This window comes from Eulemur rufifrons, chromosome 15 (assembly GCF_041146395.1).
Source record: "Eulemur rufifrons isolate Redbay chromosome 15, OSU_ERuf_1, whole genome shotgun sequence".
Taxonomy (NCBI): Eukaryota; Metazoa; Chordata; class Mammalia; order Primates; family Lemuridae; genus Eulemur; species Eulemur rufifrons.
This window is the reverse complement of record NC_090997.1, coordinates 34,799,484-34,812,709: the sequence shown is the minus strand read 5'-3', so window position 1 is coordinate 34,812,709 and position 13,226 is coordinate 34,799,484. Positions and strand designations below refer to the sequence as shown.

Genomic DNA, 13,226 nt, shown 5'->3' with positions numbered 1-13,226 from the left:
TCTCTCCAATGTGCCACTGCTTTTAATGTTTACCCCCACTTCCTATAAACTGGTGGCCAGATCTGTGCAGTTTAAAGGTAGGTAGATACCTATGGCAAAGTTTTCCTAGAACTGTATTTCAATTTTACTTTTCATCTCAATCTCATACCTCAAAATATTTCTTTCCTTATACATTCTCCTCTATTTTTTTCTTTCATCAAAGGAAAAAGTACGAGGTTTTTTTTAAGGATAATCCACTCACCTGTGCCCCTAATCCTGAACCCACCACTTGTGGCCCCTCCCATTTGCATTATAATCACTTTTACCTCTCTGCTGTGCCCTTTAAGAGACCATCCTCCTCTCTTCCTTCAACCGCCAAACTTCTGGAAAGAGTGGAATCCCTTTCTAATTATATTTTGTCACCACCCATTTACTCCTTAAAACTTGCGTTTGCTCCCAACATTCAACTTAAAACCATTCACTTAAGGGTCACCAATGTTCTTTCCTCTGTCCTGCTCTTCTCTGACCTTCTGAGATATTTGATACTACTGAAATCGTCCTTCTTTTATTTATTTATTTTTTTTTGAGACAGAGTCTTGCTTTGTTGCCCGGGCTAGAGTGAGTGCCGTGGCGTCAGTCTAGCTCACAGCAACCTCAAACTCCTGGACTTAAGCGATCCTCCTGCCTCAGCCTCCCTAGTAGCTGGGACTACAGGCATGCACCACCATGCCCGGCTAATTTTTTGTATATATATATATATATATATTTAGTTGTCCATATAATTTCTTTCTATTTTTAGTAGAGACGGGGTCTCACTCTTGCTCAGGCTGGTCTCGAACTCCTGACCTCAAGCGATCCACCCGCCTCGGCCTCCCAGAGTGCTAGGATTACAGGCGTGAGCCACCGCGCCCGGCTGAAATCTTCCTTCTTAAAACTTTTTCTTCCCTTGGCTTCTCACTGTCTTCAATCTACCCTACTCTGACTGCTCACCGTCTACCCCTGTCATTAACTTACTCTCCTCCACCCAAGCTTCTCTCATCCGTCTTGTTCTTTCCATAAGCTCTGTCTCTCCTGCCCATCTCATGTGTTCCCAGGACTCCAGAAATTGTCTGCCTCTATGAATACAATGCCTTAAACTCTCTCCCCAGCTACAATTTCAAAGCTGTCTGCTGGACATCTCCACCTGGATGTCTCCCCAAACTCACAGCTGAAGCAGAATGAAACATCTTTTCGGAAAACATATACACAAACTCCTATCTCCTTCTCATGGCTGCCACTCCCAGCCGGCAGCTCTTGCCTCCGGCACACCCTTCCCTTCTCTAATATGGGAAATAACTGTTCCCTCCAGATGCCAAATACGTCAGCAGAGGTGAGACATTTATGAATGGACATCTGTATAGCTCTGGAAGTCCATGGTAACAAACAGTACCAGGCACAGGGTGACACAGAAGAAGCACTATTTACAAACCACACAGAATTTTTTATACAAACAAAAACTAAAAACTGCTCCAGCTTCTGCACTTTTAATATTATATGTTATACTTCTGGAACCCCTGAATCTCCTCTTCCTCTAATGCCTCCCTTTCTCTTATTCCCCATGCCCTGCTCATTCATGCTTCACATACAGCAAATAATCAATAACTAATAAATTAATGGGGGGAAATATCTTTAGTTTCAGCATGGTAAAGCCTGCTTCACAGAACATAAAGGATCAAGCGTAACCCAGCCCCAGTTCTTACAGGATCTGATTTCTATTTCCACCACAACCCTTCAGTGAGTCACTAGGACAGTGACTCATTCAGTGTTAGAAGAGGAGCGGCACATGTTTAACATGGAGTTTGAAGAATCAGTGTGTTCACTTTCAACTTCTACCAATCATTGATTCACAGTCAAACCCCAAGATATGTTTCTCTGCTGCTGAAAATTACCACCAATGCTTAGTGTTGAGGGCTGTTCAAAGGCAAACACGGAAGTCCGGACGGGCCTTCCCTTAGCTGCCATGAATCATCATCACAGGCTTGCAAGGGCATGCCACTCGCCCCCAGGCTTTCCAGTACTTGGCCGAGTACAATTTGTGGGATGCTGGAGGGAAGTCGTTCTCATTTTAATATGGCTAACAATCACCTGTGGTAATGGTGGAACATAAAGTTTACATTTCTGAACCTTACCCCTGTTTAGAGGGGGGCCATGAATCCGCATTTTTAATGAGTATGACTTGCACTTGGAGAAACACAGCAACAGAATTTAGTTTTTTTTTTTTGGTTTTTTTTTTTTTTGAGACAGCATCTCACTCTGTTGCCCGGGCTAGAGTGCCATGGCATCAGCCTCGCTCACAGCAACCTCAAACTCCTGGGCTCAAGCGATCCTCCTGCCTCAGCCTCCCGAGTAGTTGGGACTACAGGCATGTGCCACCATGCCCGGCTAATTTTTTCTGTATATATTTTTAGTTGTCCATATAATTTCTTTCTATTTTTAGTAGAGACAGGGTCTCGCTCTTGCTCAGGCTGGTCTTGAACTCCTGACCTCGAGTGATCCACCCGCCTCGGCCTCCCAGAGTGCTAGGATTACAGGCGTGAGCCACCGCGCCCGGCCAGAATTTAGTTTTTAAAAGATCTACGATGCTCCTAGCCCCGAGTCCCACACCCTCCCCTTATGCAGAACCACTAGTCCACAAGGAGCATCTCCACCTTGAGCTAAAACAAACTTGCACAAATACACAAGTATGCGTTTTTAAATGCTTTAGTTAGCCTTATTTTCTTCTGTATCAGAAGAATCAACATTTGCAAATATATCTTAGGTCCTACACACAGTTCTCTACGTTAGGAAAGTTTCCTAGAGTATAATGGAAACAGCATTGGACTGCAAATTTGGGAATCTGAGATGTTTCCAGCTCTGCCACCAACAGGCTATTTGACCTCAGACAAATCCCCAAACATCATGCCTCACCTCAGACTCCTCAGTCATAAATCAGGTGATTGGATTGGCTTATCTTTGAGGTCCCTTCCAGCTCCAAAACGCTATGAAGCTCAAAGTAAATTAAGAGAAGAGCTGGCATTTCATTTTGCAATTATTTAGATCCAAATTAGATTTTGTTAGGTCCAGCTCTAAACTACCGCAAGCAAATGTGAAAATGATTTTAGAGAAAGATGCCTATACAACATTACATCAATATCTGAAAATGAAACAAACAAAAAATATTTCACTTTCTTCCAAGCAATGGAAAACCTTATGGTCTCTGGCCTTCAGACAGAACCAACTTTAAATTCAGGCTTCGCCATTTATTCACTCAGTTAACCCAGGAAAATTAACTGTTTTCTCTTAGCCTCAGTTTCTTCACCTCCAAACCGAAGATAAGAGTACCTACTTCGTAGGACTGTTGAAATTAAATACAGTGCATAAAGTCCTTGGCACTATGAGGAAACTAACATTTAATATGTTAAATCTCTTCCCATTCCTTCTTAGGAATGTGCCTTTTATAGATTTCCCAGTTCAAGAACATCCAAATAGGTGATTAATAATTGCCTTTGACGCATAAATGGTTGCTACTCTCTTCTAATAACAATAGCTCCCATTTTCTTGAACAATTCCTAAGAGTTAAGTGCTTTAAATATGTTACCTCATCTAATCCTGACAATAACCATACAATTGTATAAGGCAGAAACCACTATTTTTCAGGTGATGAAACTGAAGCCTGGTGAGATCATGACTGCCCACAAGCACCCAACCACCAGGTGGAACGGTCAGCACCTGCCTCCAGGTAGCCTGGCCCCAGAGCCCAGGCGCAACATGGTCCTTTATCTCAGGCACCACCTACCTGGTAATACACACGACACACAATAGCAAAGACATGTGAATGAAGAGCCTACACCCTTTAAAAGTAATTCTCACGTAACTACAGGTTCAGACTGAGTTCTGTTGGCAAAGCTGCCTGTGAAAACCTGCCCTGGGAGATCTGCCCACACACTACACTAATTAATCTACTTTCATAAAGACCGTGGAACTGATTTTGATCTACGAGGCATGAAACATGTATTCAGGAGCTTTGTTTCCACCAGAAAGCCATCTTAACTGAATGGGTGTTGTTGGGTTTTTTTGTTTGTTTGTTTGTTTTTTATGTTTTTCAGCCAATATTTCAAATTTTTAAAATTTCCCACTCGTACTGAACCAAAATGGAAAAGTGAGAAAGACAATAAAGGACAAAACAGATTTTTAATTCTTAAAGAAAAAATAGAAAGTAAACACTCCATTAGCTCTCCAAGATTTTAAGGCAAAAAGAAAAAGCAAGTTATTAAAGGATATAGGCACACTCAGAGAGCACATCCCACCCCAATACCTCAATGGGAAAATGGACGTGGGGTTGGCATCACCAAAAAATAAATGGTATCTCTAGACCAGCAGGCACTCACCAGGAGACACCCATGCAGAGTCCCCAAATTTTTCAGTTGGCATTTTCAGCTCAGGTTTTTTTCTTAAAGCAGGTTTACGTGAAACCAGTGACAATGAATTCATTAAGGTGGGGGTGGGGAGTCTATATTCCTTGTTACTTGAAGTAAATCTTCTTCAGGAAAAATACTGAAAATTTACAAATGAAAATTTCAAATTGTAGAAAGAGAGGGGAAAATAAACCAGAAATTGTGGTTTCGAAGACATCAAAAATAATTCAATTATCTCACAGGCCGTAACAAATGAGAAGATAGTTTTCATTTATGACCTGTAAATTCAAATGTTCTTAACTTTTTTTTCTTGATTTGGCATGGAACTCCAGGACAACCTCACAGTAAGGAAAGACATAAAAACCAATATGTACAACTATTATGTATCCATAATAATTAAAAAAAATTTTTTAATTTTTAAACCAATAAGGGAACATAGAAAGGGACTCACTCTCCACCCAACATTATGGTGTCACTTGACTTCAAATGCCAATAGCTGCCCCATCTTCTCTCCCCTGGCAATTATTACCTGCTGAACTTTTACTATGTTTTGTCAGTTAGGTTTATTTAACTAACTCTCTCACACAAAGGAAGATACTATCATGAACCTTGTTCTTTTCACTACAGAGATGATGGTAATGACGGTGGTGGTGGTGATAATGACAGCTACACGTCAATATCTGAATCTCACCACTAAGGAGGCATTAATATACCTTTACAGAATCCTGCTAAGTTTAGTAGAAACACTTTTTCTAAAGGGCTATGGGCTATTAATCACACACACAAAAAAAAACATAATCAATCCCCAATAAATGTAGAATTAATATAGTAAAAAATGAATAACTGTAATGCAACCAATGCTGCTGACCTCAAGAGAGGAAATGTAAATAAAATTTCCCCCATATCTGTCAAACAAATAAATGAACTCTTCCCTGAGGAAAAGCCATAATTTTCTGCCTTTACTAAGGGCAATTTGAACTCTTTAGTTATTACTTTTTCTGACACAAATGAAGCCTGAAATACATTCTGGTTATAGCCAATCACCCCCGACCCTGGGGATTTCTAAGAAGTCAGGACTGCTGGAAATGAACCACTCAGAAACTATCCTGCTCCTTACCCAGCTCTGCCAGAAGATAACTCTGTATCAAAACCAAACTTATCTTAGGGACCCTCATAAGAAAGTGATGAAACAATCAGATCTAAAATATATTTATTATATTAATATTTGTTTGTGTTTATGTGATGGGGAAAAAAAAACAAAACGTGAATCCTATGAAGATCCAGACCCAGCTGATCAGAAAGTCATCATTTACCTACATATTGTTACGACTGGAGAAGTCAGATAAAGCAAAGGATGTGAAGACAAGGAGGAAGAAATGTCTTCATCCTTAAGTTCTAACTCCACAGGAAGCATCTGCTCTAAGAACAATAACTCCCAGCCTCTGCTAATGGAGTAACACTCTCCTTTGAAAGAGGAGAGTGCTCCTAGCAATGGCATTTTCTTTTTTTTTTTTTTTTTGAGACAGAGTCTCACTCTGTTGCCCAGGCTAGAGTGCCATGGCGTCAGCCTAGCTCACAGCAACCTCAAACTCCTGGGCTCAAGCAATCCTTCTGCCTCAGCCTCCCAAGTAGCTGGGACTACAGGCCCACACCACGACGCCTGGCTAATTTTTTCTGTTTTTAGTAGAGACAGGGTCTCTTGCTCAGGCTGGTCTCAAACTCCTGACCTCAAGTGATCCTCCCACCTCAGCCTCCCAGAGTGTTAGAATTACAGGCGTGAGCCACCATGCCCAGCCAAAATGGCATTTTCAATGAAACTGTACAACAACAGAATCCAAAACACCCAATCAAAGAAGGAGCATTTTCCCTCTTTCTTCTTCAAAGATCCATTTTGCTCCAGGACAGCACCGTCCAACCCAGTTTTGAGCACTTAAGCTTTCCCAGGGGCATATGAGGAACTCTCCTCCCAAAAGAAAAATCTAAGAATAAAGTTAAAAACCAAGCCACAACAACATGCGCCCCCAGTGCAGATACTATCTGTTGCAGAAAAGAGAAGGAAGAGAGAGAGATAATGGAGATTGCAGAAATGACAATAACAGGAGAAATTCTAGAATAAGTGTATGTAAAAGTCAAAGCAAAGGCCAAATATTTATCAAAATCATCCACTTCCAGGTTATTCTGGACCTCTGCATTATGTAAAGCTGCCATGCTAATAGAGCCAAAATTATAAATTCTTAATGAATAAATAATGAATGTGGAACTACCTTAAGTATTGTCTCCTGTGATTTAGTATGCCAAATTTTTCTTTACTATCATAGGATCAGGATTTATTCATTTTCAGAAATGACACTTCGGTAACAAAAGTTGAGGTCTATACCCATGTAAAAAAAAAATGAGGCTTTCTGCATCTTCCTCTGCAGTATTATTATACTAATAACATTAGCAGCTGTTGCATATTGAGTGCCTAGTAGGTACTACATACTGCTTTCAACTCTGTAACTGTCCTAGGAAGTCAGTTTCATTATCTCTGTTTTACATATAAGGAAACCGAGGCTCGGAGCAGGTAAGTAACCTGCCCAAGATCAGACAACTACCTAGAAGAGTAGTGCTAGGATTCAAACTCAGATCTCCAACGCTAATCTATACTTCCTCTTCCGGGAAACAAGGCCTCCCACCTCCCTGATATTGTTCCTCTGAGGAACAATGAGGAAGTGGCCAGGCCCCTGTACACACCATCTCTTCCTGGCTCCTACCCAAATTTACCTACCCAGTCAACTTCCAGTGAGGAAAGAACCACAGAACGTAGATGAACTTTTATTTTTAATCCCATTTCATGCTGTTTTTAACTTCTCTATGCTGGTAAAGAATAAATATTTACATGATGAACTGTTCTGAAATCCCATCCACCCTCCATTGTGTGCCCATAAATGATTTTTCTTAAAAAAACATTATAGGAAGTTATGCCTCAATTTCTAGCCTCTGACTAAACATGCAAACATGCTTCTGGTTAACAGTGCTTATATTTGGGTGATAGGATTAAGGGTGATTTTGGTTTATTTCCTTTACTGCTAGTGTTTATCAAGTTGTAAGCACTGAGCATACATCGCTTTTGCAATCAGAAAAAAATACGATAAATGTTCATTTCAATGAAAAAAGGTTTAGGTATTTAAGTATTTACCCCTTCCCCCCAAATTATTTTCCCCTTAATATTGAAAAAGAAGGCATTCATGGGCCCAATTTAATCCTGGTCCAGGTAAGAACCCGAACTTGAAACAAGAGATGTTAGTTCTTTTTTAAAGGTTTCTGTTTTCATACTATTTTTTTCCTGTTACTTTAAAAACTAAGAACTATTCCATAAAACTGGATTTCAACTATTGTGTAGCTCTTCTTTTCCTTCCCACAGGCCTATTTTGTTAAATACTCTGCACCCAATAAATTTGGATCTGTGACAGAGACTAGCTTTTAACTACGCCCATTTCCTCTTCTGGGGTACACACTAGCCTACATTTCCCAGCCTCCTTTGCCATCTGACTATGAACAGTCTTGACCTGAGCTATTTCTAGGCTAGCCCATAAAAACCTCCTGCATGAGTAACTCCCTGCTCTTCTCCTGCAGTCTTGGAAGCCACATGTTTAAGATCACAGAGTCACAAAATGGAAGGAACCTGGGTCTCTGAATTTCCACTTGGAAGAGCACCCAGGAGCACTACTTGGGACTGTACATGAGTGAGAATTAAAAGTGAGCCACTGCAAGTTCGGGGTTCCTGTGTTCCGCTACCTAACACATGGCCTTATTAATATATTCCAGTTATTACTGCAGAAAGGTAAGACTCTACACTGTTTATCTTACCTTTTTCAAAAACTCCTTCTGCTTCCAGGACAGACACAGTGAGGTTTGCTGCTACCTTGAACAGCTCCGCCTTCACAGTGACCTGCGAGGGACCGTGTTCCAGAAGATCTACCCCAATGGTCACATTTCCTCCGGGCCTGATGATCCCTGGGGCTGTCACCAGAAACTGGGACCTAAAGAGTCCCCAACAAGGAAAAAACAAAGTTTCTTATCCACATATCTCCATTCTTTTGTGACCTTCAAATTTTATAGATAATGAGATAGATGCTCCATACTGTGCCAATTGTGGTTATTCCAATTAACATCGCCCCATTTAGCAATTGCATTGAAATGCTACCGAAACAACAATAATTCCCATAAATCAATTTTAATGCAGTAATTCATGCCCCCCTACTAGAGGAAGGCCTGTGTTATTATTTCCTACAAACAGCACAGAAGGAGCCATGGTGTAAATGGCTTACACCGGGGCATGCAGCAGTTATTGGCACATAACTCTAAGCTTCTCCCTTACAGACGACCTCATCCAGAGTGATTATTTTCTTGGAAAAAAAAAAAAACCTAGGATTTTGCCTGTTTTTTATACAAATTTTTATGCTTGGGCATGCACCCAAGAAAATAATCATCTAACCAATAGCATTGATTGAAATACACCAACTGAAAATAAAATACCAGTGGTGAAAGGTGTAGCAGGGAACAAAAGAAGTCACCAAAGCAGAACTTTCTCTACTGGGAGCTAAAGGTTAGGGCTCAACTGCAAAAATCTTTAGGAATGGAGGCTTTCCACTATTTGGATGCTCTCATTAGTTATCTTCCTACAGTGTCTGCACCTAAACCCATACTTCAGTCCGCTCAGCCACATTTGGCAATGCCAAAGTTAAGACATCCTGTCTGGAAAAGATATATCAAATGTCTTTGAGAAAAGAAGGCACGTTATTTGGGAGCAAACAGTTGAGAAGCAAAAGGCAGAGGCAACGTGAACTAAAAATAAAATGACTCTTTAGAAAGTTGTTGTGGCTAGGGAAGGCGGGTAATCAGCTTCATGGGTGGAGAAGGTAACTGTTCCATGGAGAGCCACTCTGAAGCGCCCTACGGTCAGAGCTCCAGGCCAGTGCCAGGCTGGGGACTGCAGCCGCGCGACTCCCACCCGCTGCCGCAGAGCAGCTGCCGCCTCCGGGAGCCCAGGCCCGGGCTGCAGAGCGGTCCCCGCCGCCCGCGCCCCACCCCCGCGCGCCCTAGTCCCTACCCGGGGGCCGCGGCCACCGCAGCGGCGCACATGCAGAGAAGGTGGGCGGCGGTCAGGAGCAGGGGACCCTGCATCTCGGCGGCGTCTGCCTGGACGACCGTCTGCTGCCGGGGAAATTCGCGGGCACTGCAGGGCGTGGCTTGCCACCTCCTCCCTGAATATTTTTTCCCCTGACTCTGGAGTTTAGTAATCTGCAATGGGCGCGACTAGAAGCCGAGTGAGAGATCTAAATTGAGACAGGACTTCGAAGCTCCACCCCTCCCACCCGCATCACAATGGCGCTTCTCCTTGCTTTGGCGAATATCGCAAATCCAGGGGGTTAGAAAGCAGTCTCCAAACGCGGTCAGCCCAACCTGGCCCCAGCATCCACCCCTGCCGGCCGCGCGGAACAGAGGGCGCCCACTTCCCCAGCCCACCGGGTTCCTCGGGCTGTTTACACTAGCGCGCTACCGGCGATGCCCACAGCGAATAAACAGGCCCATCCTTGTGAGGAGAAATTCACAGCAGCTATGTGAAGTGGAAAAAAATCAATCATTGTCCTCCAGACTATGAGTCAGAATTTGAGAAATGGCAAACACACACACACACACACACACACACTCGCGCCAAACAGGCATATTTCCTGTGTACTTGGTTAATGTATATGAATGGGGACAGAGAAAAACTTTTTTTCCTTAAAACAAAAATTGAGGTACACTGCTTTTCCCTCCAAGAAAATGTTTTGGTTTCTCAGCTTTAAAAGGAAGAAAAGAAAAGAATTCTGGCACGTGCAAAAGTTAGGTGTTGCTACTTGGAACCCTGAGAAACAATTGACTGGGAAGATGAATTTATACTTTTGGCTATCTCTAAACACATTTGCTACAGAAAATATTCAGTAGAACCGTAAAGCTCGGAGCAATCTGTCTAAACACAATCAGAGTTGGGGTGGCTCTCCCGCAGGACTGAAGGCCGGTGGGCTGCAGTGCCCGACAGTTACTGATCCCCAACTCTTCGCCGTCCTCGTTGGTCTGCAGCTCCTTTCCCCTGCTCTTTGGCACTGCCACCATCTTCAGATGACTCAGGTTTCACCATGACTACACCATAAAAGCAGGGACGTTCCAGAAACTATTGGAAAACAAGCACACTCAGTCCCTGACAACTTAAACTTTCTAATTCGTGGAGAAGTTTTAGATGGTGACATTTTAATATGGGCCAACGTGCAAACGGGAAAGAAGTCTGCAAAGGGACGTTTCATGACAAAGCTACGTGCTAAATAAGGGAGAAAGTAGCACCTAGACGAACTGTGGTTTTTGGAGTCCCAGAACTTGCTTTCCTCCCTTTCCTGTTACACCCTCTTTCTCCCTGCTGAACAGCTTGCCCTTGTGTCCTCTCCTACAGGCAGCCTATCTTTAGTGGCCAACTTCCTGTGCAGGCAGGACTTGGGAACGGTGAAAAGTGTTCCGAGTGGATCCTTGGGTGCACATCAGTTGCTGACACAGCTGTTTTTGCTAGTGTGGTCTCCTCACATCTGCTGGTCAAAGAGGAGGACCAGGGTCAAGTGTGGGTTAGGTGCCAAGGTCCAGGTTAGTGCCTCTCACACTCCAATGTGTATGAGAATCACGTTAAAATGCAGGTGCTGATTCGGCAAGTCCAAGGTGGGAACTGAGATTCTGCTTTACTTCAACAGACAGCGGGCCACAGAGAGTCTACAGGCAGGGGATATTTGTGGGCGCTTTGATGAGCAAAGGAAATTGACAAGACTGAGAAAATTCTTCTCAAACATTCACTTCATAGAGGTGGGTCAATAAATTCAGGTTCATTCTAGAGGCAGGCAAATATAAGAGGCACTACAAAAGATTAGTTGATAATGTTGCATTCCATCCAAGAAGACTTACAGAAAGGCTTGGAATCACCTAGTTGTAGTGTCAAGCCTATAGTCGCTATAACTCAACCAGAGGAGAAAAGCTAAATGTGGATAAGAGCGAGGAAAAGTTGATGGAGAACTAGAACCCATGTCTCTCATACTATCTCCAACTTCAATGTCATGGGAAACCTGTAGGAGGAAGCTGAAGGGGGAGATCTTCTGTGAACTGGAGGAGCTATAGGCTTGATTGCTGCCCCACAACCACAAAGTGAACTAGCACATAAGTAACAATATGGGCAAGTGTTCCCACCTGCCTAGAGCCCTAACCCATCTTCAGAGAGTAAAAAACACTTCTGGCCGGGCGTGGTGGCTCACGCCTGTAATCCTAGCACTCTGAGAGGCCAAGGCGGGTGGATCGTTTGAGCTCAGTAGTTCGACACCAGCCTGAGCAAGAGCGAGACCCCGTCTCTACTAAAAAAAATAGAAAGAAATTATATGGACAGCTAAAAATATATATAGAAAAAATTAGCCGGGCATGGTGGCACATGCCTGTAGTCCCAGCTACTCGGGAGGCTGAGGCAGGAGGATTACATGAGCCCAGGAGTTTGAGGTTGCTGTGAGCTAGGCTGACACCATGGCACTCTAGCCCAGGCAACAGAGTGAGACTCTTTCTCAAAAAAATAAAAAATAAAAATAAAAAACACAGCTTCTGCTTCACTGCTGGCTTCCAGATTCATACAAAATGTCTTTTGTGGCAAGCACCAACTCAGAAGCATACAGGGAGGGGGGATTCTGAGAATTTTATCTTCATCTTAGATAAGCTGGCACAGTACAAAGTGACCAAAGTCCATTCCTCATCAACTTGACATCTATATATACTGATTTAACTATATTTCACTTCAGAAAAAGACGATAGAAAAATCATGCTTTCACCTAACATGATGAAACTATCCCTCATACAACCAAAATCAATATAATCTTCTCACAAAAAAAAATTATCTACAAGAGAAGAAGGAATCACAATTAATTTGAGTTCTGCAAAGTCCCTAATGCTCTAGTGCATGGTTTCAATTATTATAATTTGAACAGCAAAGTACTGTCTAAGAAAGACACATTAATCTGAGATGACCTCTATCAATTGCTGGTTTGGAAATTGATAGATGTCACCCAACGGAATGATGTATAAGCAAATTAATTAATTAATTAATAAGCAAAGAAACAACCTTGAAATCACACCAACAGTAAACTTTTGTTTCAGATCCCAAGTCTGTGGGCCAGGTAAGGCAGCTCATGTTCTGTGTTTCTCCTTCTCCTCCTCCAAGTTCTTCTCATGGCCATGGCAGAAGCACAAGAGAGCAAGCTCCACTGCTCAAGCATATTTCAGGTCCCTACTTACTTGACATTTGCTAAAATCTAATTGGCCAAAGCAAGCACCATGATCAAGGACAAGTCAAGGGTGGGTGGCATACTGCACCTTTTTGTTAGAGGAACTGCAAACTTAATTATATGGTAAAGAATATGGATGGAAGAAAACTGGAACCAATAATTCAGTCTACCACACACAGTAACCAACATTTGCCCAAAGCTGTGTTCTGTTCGTGAGGACTGTGTTTCCATGAAGAGCAATTAGCCTATCAAGGAATGAAGAGAGTGAGGAAGGGAGGAAAGTAAGAAGGAAGGAGAGAGAGAGAGACAGCACAGGCACATGGTGGGGGGCGGGGGAGAGAAAGAAAGAAAGAGGAAACGAAGGAAGGAAGGAAGGAAGGAGTGTCTAAATTCATGAATGTGTAATGATTTTTTTAATTTATTCACTATTGGAGGATGGGACAATATGAACTCATTAAAGGAAAAGAATTAAGCTTTATCCTGCACTTCCTCT

The 13,226-nt window shown here is 42.6% G+C and overlaps 1 protein-coding gene across 1 annotated transcript in view; it reads right to left on the bottom strand.

Moving 5' to 3' along the window:
* CD109 (CD109 molecule) overlaps positions 1-9,578 on the bottom strand; it is a 121,396-nt gene extending 111,818 nt beyond the window's left edge. The window contains exons 1-2 of the mRNA XM_069489068.1: positions 9,505-9,578; positions 8,262-8,434 (exon numbers count right to left, since the gene is read on the bottom strand). Coding sequence (XP_069345169.1) covers positions 8,262-8,434; positions 9,505-9,578 — 247 coding nt within the window. The remainder of the gene's footprint in view (positions 1-8,261; positions 8,435-9,504) is intronic.
* Positions 9,579-13,226: the final 3,648 nt, after the last annotated feature.